Consider the following 20,096-nt stretch of genomic DNA (forward strand, 5'->3'; position numbering starts at 1 on the left):
CTCCCTTGGGAACTTCTGGGTTAAATAAGAACTGGGCAGGGAAAACAGAGCTTTGGAAACTGCTGTCTCATGAAGGCAGCTGAAAGCGATCCGGGGCAAGCGGATTTCCTGCGGCAGCCCTGGCCAGCCTTTCCTCATTTTCCTTCTCTCCGCTACAGAAGTGGAGCTGAAACGCAATCACGAGATAGGGCTGATGATCCACCAGAGAGCCAAAACGGGCAGCAAGAAGTCATTTCCTGAAGGAGATCTGAAGCTGCATTTCTTAAAATAAAGCCTTCCTTTTTTTTTTTTTTTTTTAAGTAAGCTCAGCACTCCACAAATCTCTCGACTTTTGCTTACGTTAGCACCTCAGCTGAGCCTGCCACACGTGGCCTTTTGGATGGAGACCCAGAGCTGGGAATTGGAGCATTTAGGTCCTGCTGCCTACTCTGCTACTGATGCAGGGAAGCAATACTGGGCAAGGGCTGCTGCCAGACCCTCCCAGAGACACAGTGCTTCATCCTGAACAGGGGCAATTGGGATGGGTGTGCCGGTTCCCTTCCAGCCATGAGTTCAAATACCATCCCACCAAATTGGGCACATGCTCATCCTTGGCTTCGTCACCTCTTAAGCACCTGACATTGAAGGCACTGCAGAAACTACTAATAATTCTTATTATTCCTTAAGCCAGATAGGAAGGTATGTATGTGTGTGTGGAATCCTGTTTTTCCCCCTCCTGTGTTTCCCTCCAGTCTTCTAACTCAAAAAGGGCTCGATGCCACCATCCTTTTCCACTGACCTCCATCCCCTCTGATGCAGGTGTTTATTGGGTCTCCAATGGTACACACCGACGTCTCTCCCACCATGGTGCTTCCTGCTCCAGCCAACTCTTTCAGCCCAGCAGGCACATTAAGGAATTTCATCTGCAAACCCCTAACAGACGAGATCTGCTCTTCCAGTGCACAAAAACCCCTCACTGCAGCTCCCCCCACTTGTTTCCCTTCACCCCAAAAAGCCTGACAAAGGAAACCGCTTGGCAAAGACTCATTTTCAATTGGGTCTCCCAACCCTGCCCAGATGCCGCCAACACCCATGGGTCCAGAACCAGGAGCTTCTCTCCCACTTACATACTTCTTGGCCCATCTCTTTGCCCAGGTCTGTTTATACAACTCTACATTTAGCCTTCAGCTTTTGTCACCGTGAAGGAAGATTTAGAAACTCGAGGGGACATATGGTGAGCACACAGTTAGATGAAATGCAGACAAAGAGCTTGAGAAAAGCTATAGTGCTACAACCCTTTCACCGATGCATGGTGCCTCCAGGAAGGATGAGCTTCGTCTCCCTGCTCTGGTGCCCAAGCAGGCTCCTACCACCCAAAAACCTCCAGATTTGTTCTTAAAATAAAACTTCACTCCAAAATAAAGCCAAACAATCCCAAATGCCTGAACTCCAGGGCCAAATGGTTCAGATCCATCCTTCAAATGAAAAGCAGGCTAATTCCCACCCTGCTGAAGCCCAAATGGGCTGAATGTCCTTTCAGCTGGACCTTGTCAAGAAGAGTGGGCCCTGGAGCAGAGAAAGATTCTTTCTCTGCAAAAGCCAGTGCCATGGGAGCCTTGCCCAGTTCTGTGTTTGGATGCAAACACATAATCTGGTGCAAGTTCACCCAAGGTCCATGGTTTTGGAACAGACTTCTCCCTTCCCAAAGAAGCCAGAAGAAGTCAGAATTTCATTCAAAATAAGACAAAAAAAAAGAGAAAGAATGAAGCCGCAGCCTGTGCTGCATTTCCCTTTCAGGTCAATTGTTTAAATTCAATTTTTAAAACCAAACCAAACAAAATTCACAGGTTGTCAGCACATGCCAAGAAGAAATGCAGAGACCCCAAATTTAACTCACCTGCTGGTTTGAGGCTTTCATCTGCCTCTAAACCCCAAATACAGTGTTCATTTCCAAATGTTTATTTCTGTTAATTACTATCATCAGAAGGACCAAATGCAAATGCCAAACTCAGTGGGATGTCGGCCATAAAGGCAGAGCATTTAAGTGAGTTTGTTCTAAGACCATCTTCTCACTTTGGGGAGCGAGCAGGTGATGCACTGTGTTTTTAAAGTTCATCTTGTTTTTATTTTGGAGCTTTCTTCTTTCTGAGATAGCAGGTTTCTGGCCGTGGGAGGCGGTGGCTGCAGCAGGACAGGGGGGTTTGGGTACGTGCATGTACCATCAGATGACACCTCCGGTTGCGACCCACATGCTATGCCGCTTTAAGAGCAGAGACCCACAGACAGAGCTCTGGCTCCCATAAAGATGTTGAAGACGTCACTTCTTTATTCTTTAATTCTGCCCTGGCATTTAATGCCTCATTAGCATGCATTAACGCTTGCAAAAGGTCCGCTCAAGGACAAGGAGAAACCCCAGTGAAAAGAGGCAGGAACAGCAGTGCTCTGTGAGGTTTGGTCCTCCAAGGAGCTGCTGCCAGGTCTGGGGAGAGCTGCAAGACTTTGACAGCAATGATGGTCTGGGCAGGGGGAAAGGAGGGGTAAGAAAAGACAGCCTTGCCCTTTCATGCCAGGAATGGAAACGCTGGTGAAGCAGTACTCGATCCGCTGGGGAAAAAAAGTCCAACTCAATTGGTGTTTCGATGTGAATAACCAACACAAACCCTTGGTGTGAGCAAGGCAGGGCGGGCAGGGTATACCTGCTGCCAGAAACACAAAGGATGACAAAGAATAAACACAGCGCTGAGCAGAAACATGGATGGAAATATCATTTGTGTTCCCGTGAGAAATCCATGCAAAGATCATAAAATACCTCGAGTTGGAAGGGACCCATAAGGATCTTCAAGTCCAACTCCCAAATAATAATATTTAACAGGCAACAATGTAACGGTAATGCCTGGTGGTGTAATACCTAATACTGCATTTATTTATTGTGAAAGAAATCCAGAGGAGCATACACATTAAGCACAGAGCATTCTGGCTAAGAGCCATCTACCTGCCCTGAACCACAGCCACCTCTGCCCTGAACCACAGCAGCTGCACTGGGAGACATGGGAGGTCGTTAGCAGAGCAATCAGAGGAGGAAGCTGGGCATTTTTACACACTGTAGCTATAAACACTGGCCGTGCTTTCACAGGTCACAGCCAGCAGGCAAGGGTCACCCCATGCCATTTGCCCCAGCCCAGCGGCCATTTGAACCCCTTGGGATCTTCAGCCTTTTGAATGGGCACGGAGCAGGATGGGGAGGCGCACGCTCTCGGAGGAGAGCAGCACATGTCTCAGGATTAAATTGGGAAGAGAACAGAAACCAAGTTAAAGGGGAAAAAAATAATTCAGAGAGGAAGCAGAAGAGAGAGATTGCGGAAGGGTGAAAACGATGCCCTGAGGTGAAGCAGCAGGGAGGTTTCAGGAGCCTCCCAGGACTGGAGACGTGAGGAAACACATGCACTGTGTGACCCCCATGCTCCTTCAAAAGGCACCAAGGGTTTGCATGCCAGGGCAATACAGACTTCATGAAGATGAAATTTGGTCTGCTGCACAGACGCCAGCAAGACAGCATTAACGACAGGTCCCTTTGAAGGCGGTGGTTTACGGGGTGTCCATCTCTTTCGACTTAGGGCTGCCACGAGGAAGGAGCTTGTGCCTGAGCCAAAGCCCATCCACGTGACTCAGAAAGCCTGCATTGGTAGAGGGTGTGTTTTAAATAAAAATCCTCTCTGGCTTCTCTGTCACAGATAACAAGCAGTCCTCTAACACGCGGTGACAGGTATCAGTGGTCAGTAGTAACACAGTGACAAGGCATGAGTGCCTCCATTTCCCTGCCTCGCCACAGCCCTCCAAAATAATAGCGGTTGATGCTCAGGAACCCCTTGCTCGTAAGGAAAATTCAAATACTGCTAAAGAGGGATGCTAACACCAGCCAGCCGCTTGCACAGCTCCTGGGGAGTCTCTCTCCACCCTTTCAAATTATCTGGGAGCCCGGGGCTGGGCATCCCTGCTTCCCATCGCAGAAGGTGTCACCCTGGCACAGGGCAGGACGCAAGCGTGGGGCATCGCGGGCTGCCCACAGCAGGTAAGAGCGTCCCGTACGCGCCCCTGTGGTTTCTCATCCTCTTCACACTGTGTAAAGAGCAGAGAGTTTCTCAATGACATTCCACATTAAAGGCTGAGAGGTTTCAAGTGTTGCTCTCAGAGCTCACTGCCTCCAGGCCAAGCATGGCCAGACCTGACCTTTTGGGAAGGCATGGCGAGTAGCAGCCCGGGATGACCCCAGGGCTCGGCCACTGGCTCCCATTGCTGGAGTGAGACCTAAAAGCCAACATCCTATGTGTGTTGGCAGCAGCAGGCCCCTCCACAGTTCCTTCATCACCTGTGGAAATGTTTTCCAAATCACCATTTAAGCAATCACACTCTGCCTCCCCAAAATGTTGCAACGGCACAGCAGCCCCCACGCTCCACAGGAGGTCAAGCAGGAATATCAACAACTGACATCAGAAAAGATCTGGTTTATACAAACACACTTCAGAAAAAAATAAAAAGAGTTTTTCCTGATTTGGGGCTCAGATGCTGTCATGCAGACAAATGACATTGGACACATGGCCAACAGCATCCCCAGGGAGCTTGTACGCAGGGCGAGAGCGGCGTCGGTCCCAGTGGGACAAAGGTGAATTTAGTTGACTGCTCTTCCAGTTAATCCCCATCACAGCCCTCAGTCCTGCCTGCCTCCGATGACCTGGACCTTACATTTCTTTAGGCTGACCCACAGGATCCGTAAATGGAGCTGACCTAAACCTTACATTTCTGTACACTAATCCATGTGATGAGAGTAAGTGGAACATGCCCAGCTTCGCAGTTTAACCTCGAAAAAGGAAGAGGACAGCAGATGTCCCCCATTTGATTCGTTTCTTATTAAATGTTTGCAGTCTGTTATTGTTGGAGCCAAAATGTTTCACAGGTGGAGGGAGGGGTGATGTAAGCTGGAGTGGGGATGCCCACCCAGCAGCAATGCCAGGCATGGGTGCTCTGGCCTCAGTTCATCGCTGCTACAGAACACAGCAAGTCAGAGGTTTATTTTTTCCTCTTATTCAGGGGGATTTTTTTGTTTTATGCATTTCTTCTCAGGCATGCAGATGTCTCAGGGCAAGGGCTTTGGCTGAGCAGCTTCTGCAGGCAATAAAAGCCAAGGCAGAATGGGAACGCAGCAAGGACAAAGGCTTTTAGGAAGCTGTAGGATAAATGTACAGCCTGAGTGACTCTTGACCACATTTTAAAAGAGAGATGTTACCACAGTGCCATCTCGTCACTACTTATTCTGGCCATAAGGTCCCCCTGGGCTATGCAGCAGCTGTGTAGGCGGGAGACCTCAAGATGCCTGAAGCTAGGTTTGTTGGCTGCTAAGAAGGAGCAATGGGAACCCCGTGCCCCATGCAGTGTAACGACACTTACCCACCTCTCTGCTTTCTAGCCCAATGTCATCTGTTTTTTAGCTCCCTGTCCCACACCCTGCTCTTTGGTGGGGAAAAGAGACGCTTGCACGACCTATAACCTGCCCTCATCGAAAAGGGTTTTGGTTCAGAGGATTTTTCTAGGTTCACCTCACCCCAAACCACCCTCCCATGCCTGCAGCCCCATCAGCACATGCAGCCACTCCCTGGCCCCATGTGAGCCCCGACCTGCTGCTAATGATGGGGACTTGCTAACGCAGCAACCGGCGCTGTGAGGTTGCACCATGATGACCTGAGCTGACACCACACCCTCTGTCACCAAAATAAGCCTCAGAAACGCTGGTAGGCGTCTGCTCCCCCATCCTCCTCCGGCCCGGGGAGCAGAGCAGGAATGACCTGTGGGGCAGCTGCCTCACAGATGGGGCCACATCTCCTCTGCAGCTGCATGGCTCATGGCCGCGCAAGCACTTAGCAACAACCAGAGGATTATTTTTAACTTCCATGTCTTATATGGTCCTTTTGTCTCTTCCCTTCAGGTCCCACTTTTCTAGGTAGTGCTCAGATTCTGCCTTTTTACAGAAACTAAATGAAAAGTCTCCAAAATCCCCCAAATCAAAAAACCTAAAGATAACAAGACTTGACATGACTTCAAAGAAAACATTACAGATGTGGTTTAGGCTCTGTTCCCTATCCTCTTTCTGCCGCAGGCCACCCTCTTCCCTTCTGGCAGGGGCTATATTTGCTTAATACCACCCCCCCCCGCCTTGGCAGCGCCGCAGGCAGTGGGTATAGGCAAGCTCCCCTTCCTCCCCAAACCACGCTCAACCCATCCTCTGCACCTCAGAGGTTAGTAAATCAAATACTACCCATTTATTTCTTAACAGCAGCTTCTGGTAAAAGCTTAGACACTAGGAACGAAGAGAATTAAGACAAAAAATATTTGTTAAAGCTGAATCACCTTTATTTTCACATCTGAGCCTTCAGATACACACCAGCATCCTCCATCCAGGCACTATAACAGGGCAGGTAAATAATAGCTACAAAACTAAGTGTGGAAAAAGGTTTATTTCCATAAGACGTGTCCATGAGCACAGTGATTTGTGTGGTAACAGGCCCCACCAGAAACCCCAGGGTGGAGACACCAGCAGTGCCATCAACCCTGAGCGCTGCTCTCAAAGCACAGGGCTTCTACTGCGCAACCAGAAACTGCTGCACTGGCACCGGAGCCATCATCCCACCAGACCTCCCGCAAAGGCAGCGCTGTTTAATGCCATTACAGTGCCCGGGATGGGGAACGCCAAAAACAAATTGCGGAAGCAGGAGTGAGATTTCTAATTTGAGGCTGTGTTAAAACAAACAAAAAAAGCCTTATCTCACTGGACCTTGGTACAGGCTAAAACCTCACACTTCTTCCCCATTTAATAAAACCAAGAAAGGGAAGCAGTCAGAAATAAGTACTGAGGATGTGTACATCCTCAGCAGTTTTTGAAGTGGTTTCTGCAGGGCAGCTGGAGTTGCGTTGCACATCGGCTTGGCTATTCTCTGCGAAATAAGCCACGGATTTTCAATGAGCTGTCACTTCCTAAATCCCATTTCAGAAGTGATTCCGGCACTTGCATGTATTTGCAAATTTGACACCCGATGCTCTGTTGCTGACCTGAGCTTTTCGTGTCACTAAAAGCCCTGCACTGGCAAGTGAGGCCAGACTCCCGGCTCCTGCGCTCCGAGGCATGGCCATAGTGCCATGCTTTAGTCAGCCACGATCATTAGCCATCTTAACCAGTTAAGATGCTCTCAGCTGCTTAAGAGCTAGAGAGAAGTTGCAGGGCTTGACTTACAATTGCAAATTGTTTATAAATCTGATTTGTTGTCTAATAGAGAAGAGAAACGACAAAAGACCTGATCCCGCAAAGCTGCACCAACGTCAGCAACCTGTGTGTTGCTCAGGCAGTATGGATTTTCAGGACGAGATCCCTTGTGTTTTAGGGGGAGAAATGGCTTGCAGCGTGACAAGTGCTCTTTACTTACGGCTTAGTAATGATGTTCCTGTGCATAACCACAGTCCGGGGCTGAAGAGTGCACAAATGACACCCCCACGGGGAGCCAGGTAACAGCAGTGATGGTTAAAGGGAAATTTCTCTAGAGACACCAAAGTAAAGATGATGCTGTGCTACTCTGCATCCCCCCCTCAAAAAAAAAAAAAAAAACAGGTCTGCGGCACTGAAGTTAATGAAGCTTGGCCTCCGGCAAGCCAGTCTCTCTTCATTAGAGGCAAACGTGTGATGCCCGCACCCACCGGGGCCTCTCCTCCCTCTTGCCACCTAGTTTTATGGGACCTTCAGGAATGCAATTAGCGCCGAGATGTTTCCTCCTTTGTCAAACTGCCTGGCAGGCAGCCAAGGGGTTCAAAAGCTGCGGGGCCGCACAGCCAGCTGCCCCTTCCCGAGCCTGGCTGCAGGCAGGAGGGCTTTCTTCCCCTCTCCCACAGCCACCCACATTTCAGAGCAGAGGCCAGAGCAATGTGCCAAAGGTCTCAGTGCAAGAGGGCAACTTCTCCATCCAGAGAAAAACTGGGAGCAAAGCATTCAAGGCTTTGGGAAGTGACTCCCTGCTTTGTTGGAGCACGATGCTGTGGATAACCCCATTCCATCTCTTTTGGAGGAACAGAGCACTGCTGCGAGCCATCCCCGATGGCCTTTCCAGAAGCTGGATTAATGGTTTGAAACAGCTACTCTGGAGCTGTTAACTGGACTCGGGGAGCAGCAGAACAAATGCCACTTACTAGTGACTCAGCGGCATTGACTAAGAGTTGGATGCAACTTGAATCAACATTTATGACGTGCTATAAATGACTCCTTTTCCTGCCTGCCTCACAGATGCAGGAGGCATATTAAACCTCCCACTAACAGGAATCAAATTCTTGCTTCTCCTTCAGATTATCTCCCACCCAAAATCTGCTTCTCCACTCCACGAGGGGCCATGAAAGGACAGGATCCATACAAGTACTGTCTGCAGTCATCTCTCCTCTCAAACCCTGACAAAACGAGGTGCCAATATTTATAAATGGACCCAGGAATGAAAAAGCTTTTGCTGGCCAAAGGACCGAGTGGCATGAAACAAGAAGCTCAATGTTTATTTCAGAGTATTTCAAATCTGCTGTGGCTTTTGCCGGGAATACGAGATGTCTGAGCGCAATCTGCTGCCCAGCCCTGTGTCGTGGCAGTGCCTCAGCTGGGACAGTGGACTGTGAAAGGAAGAAATGCCCAGGCTGGTTGCTGATGGACTCACGGTGCCTCTGAACTGAGGCATGCAAAAAGCATGGCCACGTACATGCAAAGCAGTTTGCATGTGTGAATTTTTACTTCTCAGCTTGGAAAACACCGCTTTCTTCCTCGTGTTCCCCCAGAGCTCGGGTTGCGTTGGACTGGCTGCTCTCCCACCTGCTCTGGCCAGGCTGGGCACTCAGAGGTTCACGATACCATCTTGTTCAACAGCTTGGGCAAGTGTAAATGCATTTAACGGGGGACACCACAGCCCATGGGCTAAAACTGAGGTTGGGTTCCTTTGCGGTGAAAACGCTGTTCAAAATACAGCCATCAGAAATGCACTGAGAGGCACTAAGTGCCTTCTGCACTACCAGGAGATTCATACAGTATAAATAAAGCCCTTGACAACCGTGATGAGTTCCCCTCATGGGTCCAAGCCAAGCAACTCCCAAGCAAGGACAGAGACAACAACGATCTGCAGCAAAATGACAGCTCCCTACACACTACTTTTTTGGTTTCTGCATTTGCTAAAACCTGTTGGTCTCCCCTTGTGGTGGAATTCAGCCTGCGAGAGTGGTGGGCACCGGGATGCCGGAGCCTTTCAGGGACAGACGCTGCGCCCAGAAGAAGACAGAGGGAGGGCAGGGTGTCATTTCTCCCACTTGCAGGAACAAAAGCAGCGACCGGACCCCATGCGACCACCCCAGGGGACATAGTGCACCCAAGGCGTGAACCAGACTCCCCTGGCTGCCAAGTCTACATGTGCTGGTGGACTGAGACATTCAGTGCCAAGCTGAACACATGGCCTTTTTCAAGAAGAGCCCATTTGTAGGGAGGAGAGAGCACATGTCTGCTTGAAGCCACCAGAGATGCTTGTGTAGCAAAGGACTGTTTGTTAGGGGCAGCTTTGGGCACAATCCTGCTGTGCAAGCTCAGATACTTTTGGCGGGCTGAAGAAGCCCCAAGCCTCTTGGGCTGACAAAACCACCTTGAAATGTTATGTCATTGGCACGGCCCTTGCTACAGCTCAGATTTAGCATTGTAACTAACTGCTGAAATTTAAAAAAAAAACAAAAAAACAAAACCCAAAAAACCAAAACAACAGCAATGGAAATACCAGGAAGCACAGGGAGAACCACCCCACCCCATGCAGCCATGCCAGACTCCATCCCACCCCTGGAGCAAAGAGGAGGCCACTTGGCCTCAGCATACCCTTTGTTTTCTTCCATAGCTATAAAAAGGACTTTAAAATTACTTTAAAAAACTCTGGCAAATCCCATACCAGCTATGCTGCTTTTCCCAGCACCAGAAGCTCTCCACAGGGACAGAAGAAAGCAGGTGCAACAGAAGACACACAGCTTCTTTTCCTGTGAAGTGGCTGAGCTCTGGCTCTCCTGATGAAATGGAAATTTCAGCAAAGAGGTATCCTTCTCTTGCAGTGCCAACCACTTCACCAGTAACTTCCAACCTCTCTTTACAGCATCACTGACCCGCTTGCTAATAAATATATTCTTTTTGGGTGGGATGATGCTACCAAAGCAATACAGTCATATGGAGAACCCCCAGGCAGAATTGCTCTTAATTACTCCCACAGTTAAGTCTATTTTTTCCCCCATCTACCTTAAAATACACCTTTTTCCTGCTTGCTCACCCCTTTCTCTGCTCCTGCATCAGCAGGGAGAGCTCCAGCCCCCCCAGTCCGGGATAGTCGCTGCGGGAGGTGGTACTGGCCTTTCTCACTGCTCTGCAGTGGGGAGCCCCAGGGCAATGCCAAAACCCGGGGTATCGCCTGCCCCACCTTCAGCAGTGCCAAAACATCACTAGCCAGGCTATGGGAAAATGAGCACAAACATCCTCTACCCGCCTAACAACATGATCATCTCAAACAGCCAGAAACTTGCAACCAAAAGGTGCCCCGTCACTTACTGCCCAGCTCAGAAACCTGCAGGGCAAGATAGACAGCAGGGAAAAAAACCCACCACATCCCTGGAGAAAACGTGAAAAACAGCTATTTTTCCAAGCTTACACTTGTTTTGGAAACTTTGTCCAAGATTTTCAGTTAAGGAAATATTTTACTTGCTTGAAAGCAGGCAAGTTTTAAAGAATAACCTTTTGCCCAGCTCCAACTGAGGGAATTATGTCCGAGGGCTAATCCAGGCAATTACGTGCAAGGTAAATTATGTGACCGTGGACTGACAAGGAATTAAAGCCATTTTAGCAAACACAGCTAAATAACTCCTCTACCTTTGCTTAAGCAAAGCTGACAGGCTACATCTTTCCCAGTAAATGACTTGTTTTCCCAGTGGGCAGAAATATCTATATATAAAACACCTTTAGGAATCTTCAACACAGGTTTTCTCTAATAAGTAACAGACTGACACACAACCTTTTCTTTCACCTGCACTGCACCAGTGGATTACTTCAAATGCTTCATCTTTAAAAAAAGATTGTTTCTGCCTATGCAGGGAAGGATGGCACACGTAGAAGAAAACCAACCTAAGAAGACACCAAAAAGCTTCAGAGGATTCAAGCCTGTGTTGGTTTACTGTTTCCTAGGGATATAGTTCAGTGTGCAAGAGATGTGCATGGTTATGTCAAAATAACAACACCAAAGCCAAGACTCTGCTCATCTCCGTGCAATTTGGGCAGAGGACAAGCCTGCCAGGAGAGCGCCTTCCACTCTCATGCTGGAAACTCAGTTCTGATGGGGTTAATGCACTTTTTGCTCATTAGTGTGGATGCACTTCAACGTCCGCCTCCCTTTTTCCATAAAGAAAAGAAAGGGAGTGCAGATCCCTCCAGTAACAGGGCAGATACCAGCAGGCGGGGCAGGCGCAGCCCCTCGCACTCCCTGCACACGCCAGCCCAGCTGCCTTCCCCATTTCGGGGTGGTTTGCCCATCACCACAAAGCAGAGGGTGCAAGGGAGGAAAGGCTCCTACCTGAGCAGAGGACTCCCTTGTACCTGGCGCAGGAGAAGTCGTCACACTCGCAGAAGGGCCCATAGATGTTTCCAAACTCGCTCTCATAGCAGAGGCACTGGTTGCAGCTGCACTCCCCTCTCCCGCTGCAGAGGGGTTTGCCCTCCGCCTCCCGGCACATGGCATGGTGCATGTCCCCGCTGGCACCCTCCTCGCACTCGCACTTGGCCCCCAGGTAGCCGGCGTCGCACTCGCACAGCCCGCAGGTGTAGGTCCCATTGCCGCTGCACTTGCCGCTGGCCGGCGCGGCGTGGCTGGTGCACCCGCAGAGGCAGTTGTAGGTCACCGCCACCTCCAGCGTGTCCCGAAAACCGGCGGGCTTGATGGTGAAGGCATGGGAGACGTCCTCGGCAGGGCAGCTTCGCGCCTCCACGGCCACCTCGAAGGAAACCTGGGGGGACAGGTTGAGATGTAAGTTAACACACGTGGCCCCAAAACGGCTGTCAAGGGTGTCCCAGGAAGGAAGGCAGGAGGGAAGGGCAAACGTCCCATGGAAAAGCCATAGAGTGACTCCCCGGAGCGGGACCACACTCAGCACGTCAAGCTTCACTCCCAGGTGTGCAAAAACTCCCCCAAATGATTGCACGTCTAGTGAGGGCATCTGCAGCTCAATGCACCAACATCTGCCAGTCCCACAAGGGGTTTGGCATTCATGTTTTAAAACTCTTTACTGTCAGCCATCAGCAGTAATTTTCCCCATCAGAGACCATTGGTTTCTGTGAAGTGGGAAGGAGCCTGCCTATTCCCATGAAATAAACAGGGCAAAACTCTAGCAAATAGCGCCGTTTTCATGCTATTACAAATAATAAACTCTTTTCAATCCAAGCACTAGCAAGGATCTAACCAATGCAGCACAGGGGTCCGAGGTGCCTACGAGGTCATGGATTTAAAGGTTTTATGGGAATCCTGATCTGCACGTAGAGATGTGCATCAGTCATGCAGTCCCAAGCCTTCAGCACACTACTAACGGGCCATTTCTGGTGGATGCTTCTGTTAAGACTGGCTTCAGAAGGGTTATACATCATTACACAGTTATACATCACCCTCCTACTCCTTTTCTGTTGCAATAATCCAGTGTCAGGGATTTTCTCCTTGGGAAAACCAAGACCATCCAATGGCCACTTGCTTGGCCCCTGATTTAATCCTGCTGTTTGGTGGGGAGTCTCAGGCTGGCTAGCGCTGCCTGGAGCTGCTGGTTAGCAAAGAGGATTTACCTTATTCCAAGGAAACAAGCCCCTTTCCTAGGCATCAGGAGGGAATGATTTTTCTCTGGAGACATTTGGGGTCACCTTGAGCTCACACTGCCTGCGCCGTCCCACATGCCAAGGGGTGACATGTGGATGGATGGTGGCACAGCAGCCACCTCCAGCTGGGAGCTGCACCCCATGAAGCCTCCCTTGACCCCCTCCCATTCCCAAGGCCTGAAGCAATCAGGCAACAAACTCAAATTACAGAGCAGAAGGAGATCAGAAAGCAAGCTAAGGGGATCAGGGTAATCCTGCTCCCTTTCACCTGCTGACACCCACGCCCCCAGGACTAAACCCCAGCAGATTAGGATCCAGTGCCAGCATTATCCTCTTTGGGGAAACTTTCTTAGCAGGAGTCAAACCTTGATCCATGTGGAAGTAATGGGGCTGAGAGCAGCTGAACAAGAGGGGAAGGAGGGATGGGACCCCTGTGATCCTGTGGCATGTCTGCCTGTGCAGGCACCTCAATACTCTGGTGCACCAAAAATGGTAGATGTACCAGTGCTGGCTCTCTGCTGCAGCCCAAATCATCTGCTGCCTGGGCAGAAGGTACCCCCAATTCATCCGGATCAGGAGACCCAGTTGTTCCTGCTTACACCATCAGCCTCTGCGGATACAGGCACACACAAACCCGCTGCCAAACCCCTTTACGGCACGAGCTGCAGCAGCTGGAGCGACCCCCCTGCTCGTGCCGAAGCCATGAGCCCAGGATCAACCACCAGATTAACTCTGCTACCGCCAGGGCTCAGCCCTTGCTGTGGGAACAAGGAGGGCACGTGCCTAGCATGGCAATGCTCCAGGGATTGATTTTACCCGCTGATCGGAGATCCAGTAAATTCAGCTAAAAAAGCTGAGGCCACCTCCCTTTCTAACACTTCGCATGATCCTTGTTTGGCAGGGTAAAAATCCAGCTACTGTTGACTCTTTCAAACTATTTTTATATGCCTCAGCGCTTAGAGCTCTGGTATGTTTGCAGAGCCACTTTTCTCAAATAAGGCAATCAGGCTGCTAACGAATCCACACCCACATCCTCGCAGACAGCAAAAGCCTGGAGAAGGGGAGGGGGTTCCCTGCTGGTCTGAGCCCTCCTGCCCCAGCCCTGCAGCCCGACAATTCATTTATCTATATCAATATTAAATTTTAACAAGCAAAGCTTAGCTTCTCTGTTTTCTTTTTATAAAAAAATCCACAGGATGGATGTTAACATTAAGGAGCAAACTATATTCTTAGTCTGTCCGATAACCCTAAGAACTGCACACAGGAGAGGAGGGTTGCTGCCTTGCTGAGCACCCTGGCTTTTTTTGCAATACCTCCAAAGTTAACCATGACCTCTTCACTCCAAGAAGGACAGGTTTAGATTGGAATCATAGAATCATTTAGGTTGGAAAAGACCCTTAAGATCATCGAGTCCAACCATTAAACTAACAGTGCCAACTCCACCACTAAACCATGTCCCTAAGCGCTAGGGACGGTGACTCAACCACTTCCCTGGGCAGCCTGTTCCAATGCTTGATAACTCAGTGAGAAAGTTTTTCCTAATATCCAACCTAAACCTCCCCTGGCACAACTTGAGGCCGTTTCCTCTCATCCTATCCCTTGTTACTTGGCAGAAGAGACCGACCCCCACCTCGCTACAGCCTCCTTTCAGGCAGTTGTAGAGAGCAATAAGGTCTCCCCTCAGCCTCCTCTTCTCCAGGCTAAACAGCCCCAGCTCCCTCAGCCGCTCCTCACAAGACTTGTGCTCCAGACCCTTCACCAGCTTCGTTGCCCTTCTCTGGCCACGCTCCAGCACCCCCATGTCCTTCTTGGAGTGAGGGGCCCAAAACTGAACACAGGACTTGAGGTGCGGCCTCACCAGTGCCGAGTCCAGGGGCCCTATCACCTCCCTGGTCCTGCTGGCCACGGTATTCATGATACAAGCCAGGATGCTAATACAAGCCAGGATTCTCAAACAATAACAAGAAAACCTTGAATATTTAACGGACCAGGAAAAAAACAGCAGACCATAGCAATACAAATTTCACAGGTGAGAGTGTGATGTGAATATCTGGGATTACAGGGAAAAAAAGCCCATTCTTGACTATTGCATCCTGCTGCCTGATCAAGACCTTTTGGCTCAGGGTGCTGTAGACAAGACGTCTGTATTCTGACTTTCCTCATAGCTGACCTTGGGCTGATCTATACCACCCAGAGCCACTTCTAGCAGAGCTGCTGTCCATGGGTTTCTATATTAACATGGTACAGCATGATGAGAGCAGAGGAAGATGAGCAAAGCTGTATTTTATCAGCCAGGACCACTCATCGAGAGAGGTGAGCGGCTGCATGGGGCGTGAAACAGACTCTCAAGGGATGGACTGAACAGCAGACTCACCGTATCTCCTATTTTGAGATCCCCGCACTTCCTGAGCCCGGGATAGGACAACCCGTCCTGGCACGTTGCAGTGAAGGTCAAGCCAATGTCCTCAGGGCTGTCCCAGACTGTGAGCTCCACCTTGGACCGAATACTCTAGAAACACAAGGGGAAAGCAAACTGTCAGGTTCCCAAAGGCGGGTGGCTTTCTTCTGCTTTACTCTCTTCTCCTGAGGTTTCCAGAGGGTGACTAGGACATCTCCGCACCTATATGAAAAAAATTACCTGTGCACACACATTGACATTTGGGTTTGACTTAACCAGCTCAGGAGACTTCTGATGAACGCAACTAGAGTCATGGGGAGCTGCCTACAACCCCTGCAGGTGGCTTATGCCCTCTAGGACAGACGTGAAGACCACTGTAGCCAGCACTGAAAAGATATGGATGCACAAGAAAAAGAAAGAAGAAAACATTCTTGACCACAAATCGAGCATCTCTGAGCCGAAGGTCAGAGCCTCGTGCACACATCTGCACCTCCTCCTCCCCATAAACCAGCCCCTTAGTGAAGTGCAAAGCCTCCTTCTCCACTGGCAGTTGCCTTGTGATGTCCATTGTACTGCATAGGGAAGGTGTAAAATGGCACTAACTCTGTCCTGCTTTCTTGATTTCACCCAGCTGGTCAGAAAAATGTATTGTCCCTCTTTGGAGAAAATGCCAAATAAAAAATACCCTTTCAGATGCGTCAGCTGGAATCACCACCACGAGAAAAAAAAAAAAAAAAAAAAAGAAAAATCTCTTTCTTTGCGAAACTTTTCAAAGTGAAAAACGTTTCCCATCAGCAAGGTTTTGGTATGCTCCTACCCGCTTTTGTCTGCTTCTCATCTACCCTCCCTGCTGCACACACAGACTTTCTAAGTCAAAACAAAATGAAGTTTATAAGTATTAATTTGGAATGAGAGAGTTTTGTTTCATTCTTCTAATGGCTGGAACTGATTTTTTTATGAGTGGTGTCCAAAAAAGACAAAAGTTTTCAAAATGGAGCTTTTTGTACAAATACATTTATTTTCCAAAGCCAGCTTGCAGCTCCATCCCTCTCCCCCTTGTCCCTAACCCTCACCAAAGTGGCCAGATTAAGGAAAAGTACTAATTCAGACCTTTTGCAAGTCCATGTGATAACAAAACCAAGGTTCACATGCCAGCAAAGAGCTAATGCTTTTGGAAACAGGCAGGAAATAAATGAGTTTTGGCCAGGCGAATCTAAACAGCCCTTGAGAAAAAAAAGGAATAATTTCCCATCTCTCTGCTGTAACAGAGAAGCTGTTCATGGGGTGGCAATTTGGACCATACGGAGCATCCATCGCCTGTGGGATGAACACCATGCGTGCTGGTAAAGCTGAACGTGCTGCCCTGCCCCAAATTATCCCATAGAAATTAGCTGTCACACTGATACGCTCTTCAGTCTTCCTGCCCAGAGCATCTCACCTGGGGCACGGCGGAAGACAGGGCATCAGGCCAGACCTCGCTATGACCTTGTGCGGGCTCCTCCTATGTTCTTATACAGATGCCAAGATTTCTTGTTAGCCCTATGTAGTAATGCTATTAGCTTAATTGTAATGCTATTATTATTAGCCACTTTGCACCGTTACACAGCAATACCTTCTCACAGCACCGCAGCCACCGCTAAGGACGACTGTAGGATTTTGCCGCTGTGTCCTTTGGTGGCCCCCAAGCCTGCTGCACCTTCAGGGGTGAGCAGAGGATGCTGGACAGACCTAGAGGAAGGACCTGGTCCTGTGATGGAGCAATGTCTCTGCCTGAAATAAAGCTGTCTGCTATAGCCCAGGAGAAATGCAAAGGATGGATCCTTTCAGTGTAAAACCAAGGAAATCCTGAACAGGCAGTGGCTCCAGGGATGGCTGATGTGAAGGCCACCCACCACCTGCCATGGGAAACCCATCAGTGGTGTAACTAGAAACACATGCCAGACCGGCCCGGATTGGGTTCAGGAAAGCAGTTTTTAAGCCAGCGTCCCGTTTGCTCCCTTGGGTCCAAACCCAGCCTGCGTGCCTGGGCAGAGAACCCCAGCGCTGTGCCAGCCCGGGCACAGCCCCCAGGAGTCTCTCCATCTCTCAGGCCTATTGAGATCTGGGGGAAAAGGTTTTTTTCTTAGTGAGGACAGAGAAAAAAAGCTGTTCCTGTTCTCTTTTGTTTCACACCCCTCCGGATGAGGGAGGGGCGGCAGCACACCACGCAGAAGAAAAAGGGAGAGAGAAGATGAAGAGATGAGGGAAAGGGATCTCGGGGGTAACGTAAGCCCTGAGCAAGTCTGATGTATGCATCTGTGGAGGGAAGCAGACGAGAGAGAACCAGAGATGGCCAAAGCACTGACGGGGAGAGGCTGAGCCTGGGCCCAGGGCACCAGCCACTGCCACCCTGCAGGAGAAGACGGTCCCTGTTGCAGAAGAAGGGTTTCTCCAGGCTTAGTTTCCTTTCCGTGAGGAATAAAAAACGGTTCGCTCCCACTTGGGAACAGAAATTTTAGCCTTCTCCTTCAGTGAGAATTTCCTCCTTCGTTTCAGGAAAAAACAAAGCTACAGAGAGGAGAGGAGCTGGGAGGGCGCCAGGTTTCCCGCAGCCGCAGGCTGCCCACAGCACAGGCGGGAGCTGCCAGCTCCCGGCAGCAGGCCCAGGGGTCCCAGCCCGCATCCACCACCCAGCTGAACAGGCAAGAAACCAGCCCCAGTCTCAGCAACAGTTCATCCTGCACTGCTCCTTCCGTGGGGCACCTTGGTCTCAGCGTCCTGGTGGTTTCCAGCCAGCTGCACTGGAAAGCTCACAAGCAAAGAGAGGGAGGGAGCAGGGGTGGGGGCATCTGATCCCCGGCAGCTTTCATCAGCTTATATCTATCAGCTAAGGCTCGAGGGGTGGTGAAATAGAGGCACGGATACATGTTACAGCTGGGAAACTGAGGCAAAGGGAGGTTTTCATGCAATGGCACTGAAACTACATGCAAAGTCAACATGGAGTGAATGTTCATTTCTTTCTCCCCAGCCAAGGATCTTATCCACAGTACCCTCCTTCCTCAAGGGAACAGACTGGGATAACTGGGCTTTTGTTTTGCAGTATCTCCAAGGCCTCGTTAGCAGCATTAGCTGCTCATTGCCTTTCCTCAGAGGTTAAAGCTTTGGGAAGCACTCTTCCCAAGGGCATAACCAAATCCTGCTTTAACTGCAGGGAGCTGTGGGGGAAGGAAAGATGAACGTTACAGGTCATGCAAAGCACAGCACAATCCTACATGACCTCTGGATGTGTAAACTCCTTCAAAAAAAGTCCTTCCTCACTCCCTTGCCCTAATGACCATAGTACCAAGAAAGACTTGCCATCGAAAGCTGTGTTCACAATTCCCATGCATAAGGAACCCTACCTGAAGGCTGACCCATTACAGGTTCAGATCTCCATGCCCAGCACCTAAACAGCAATATCCTTCCAGGAGCACAAAGAGCTGACACATAAGAATTCAGGGTGAAGTCAACAGAAATGTTGACAACTAACTACTCAATGAATGTGCAATTCAGTTGCTTCTAATTGATCTGCTCCCCTGACCTCCATGAAGATGGACAACATCAGCTCAGCAGTACAACTGCAGGTCCTTCGCTGTCCCCCCTGGGCCCCAGCATGGCAGGGCAGGGTGCGCTGGCCAACGCCACATAGGCAGGGCTCCTTTGGGACCCAAGAGACATGGTGATGCTCATGGGTTGCTGAGGACCAACTTGTGCTGCATGGAGACCAATGCAAGGACGCGACCTTAGCCAGAGCCCAGTCATGTCCTTGGGAGGCCTCTGAACATCAGATAGTAAAGAAATAACCTATTTTACTACTGGTAGGGTGCTCTGAGAGAGAACTGTTTGAGATCAGAGCTGTATTTTGAGGGTAATGCTGCACACAAGAGATGTGGGGTGAAACCTCTGCTGTGCCACAGGCTCCTTTGGGCATCCCTGTGCTCCTTCTCCACCTCACCCCTCTTGTTTCCCTCCCCAGGGTGGATGCCCCAGCTCTGGCGGTGTGCAGCAGACTGGGGAGGAAGGCGGCCAAGCCGGGTGGAGCACGCCGGGGAGGGGCGAGCTGGCCGAGCTCCTGGCGCTTCGCACGACAGCAGCTGTGGTATTAAAATGCACTTACATTGTAGGCCTTGACGATCAGCTCGATGATATTCTTGGAGTCTTTGTGCAAAATCTCCACTGTTGTCCCAGGAATCAAGGCGGTAAAGTTCTTGGAAAAAAAAAGCAAACGAAAGAAAATGCTGAGATGCAGCGAGGAAAGCAGAGGGAGAGGAGGGACTGACTCCACACCAGGGACACTGGCCACAGACCCTGTCCCATCGTCCGGTGGTGTACATGGCACAGCTTGGCTCCTGCTAACGTGGAGCTTTTGAAAACAAAGCATTGCTAACGCAGCACCTCAAATGCTAAACAAAGCTCATGGCCACGGGACGGGGACTAACGGACCCGGATCTGCTGCTGGAGGGGCCAAGACCCAGCCGCTGTGGAGGAGGGAGGTGCGGCTGTCCCGTCTCGCCTCACCACCCGCAAGCATCCCTGGAGAAGGGGTGGAGAATGAGCTCAGCCCTCCTGCTCTCTGCAGGAGAGCAGCAGCATCTCGACCATAGCAACGTGGCTGCTTGTTTTTGTTAGAGCCTCGAGTGCTGGAGCAGAGGTTTCCGAAAGCAACCTTGCCTGAAACACCTCCCCACATTCACAGAGGAGCAAAACCCCGTGGGGCAGCTCCAGACACAGGCCGGCCCTTGCGACTTGGGTCACCTTTTTCTTTCGAGA

General features: G+C 50.1%; 1 protein-coding gene across 1 annotated transcript in view; it reads right to left on the minus strand.

Moving 5' to 3' along the window:
* ITGB5 (integrin subunit beta 5) overlaps positions 1–20,096 on the minus strand; it is a gene marked incomplete at its 5' end in the record, with an annotated part of 63,871 nt that overhangs the window by 13,783 nt on the left and 29,992 nt on the right. The window contains 3 exons of the mRNA XM_082314482.1: positions 11,628–12,057; positions 15,285–15,419; positions 19,444–19,533. Coding sequence (XP_082170608.1) covers positions 11,628–12,057; positions 15,285–15,419; positions 19,444–19,533 — 655 coding nt within the window. The remainder of the gene's footprint in view (positions 1–11,627; positions 12,058–15,284; positions 15,420–19,443; positions 19,534–20,096) is intronic.

The sequence above is a fragment of the Platalea leucorodia genome (assembly GCF_965183815.1).
Source record: "Platalea leucorodia genome assembly, chromosome: 5".
Lineage (NCBI taxonomy): Eukaryota > Metazoa > Chordata > Aves > Pelecaniformes > Threskiornithidae > Platalea > Platalea leucorodia.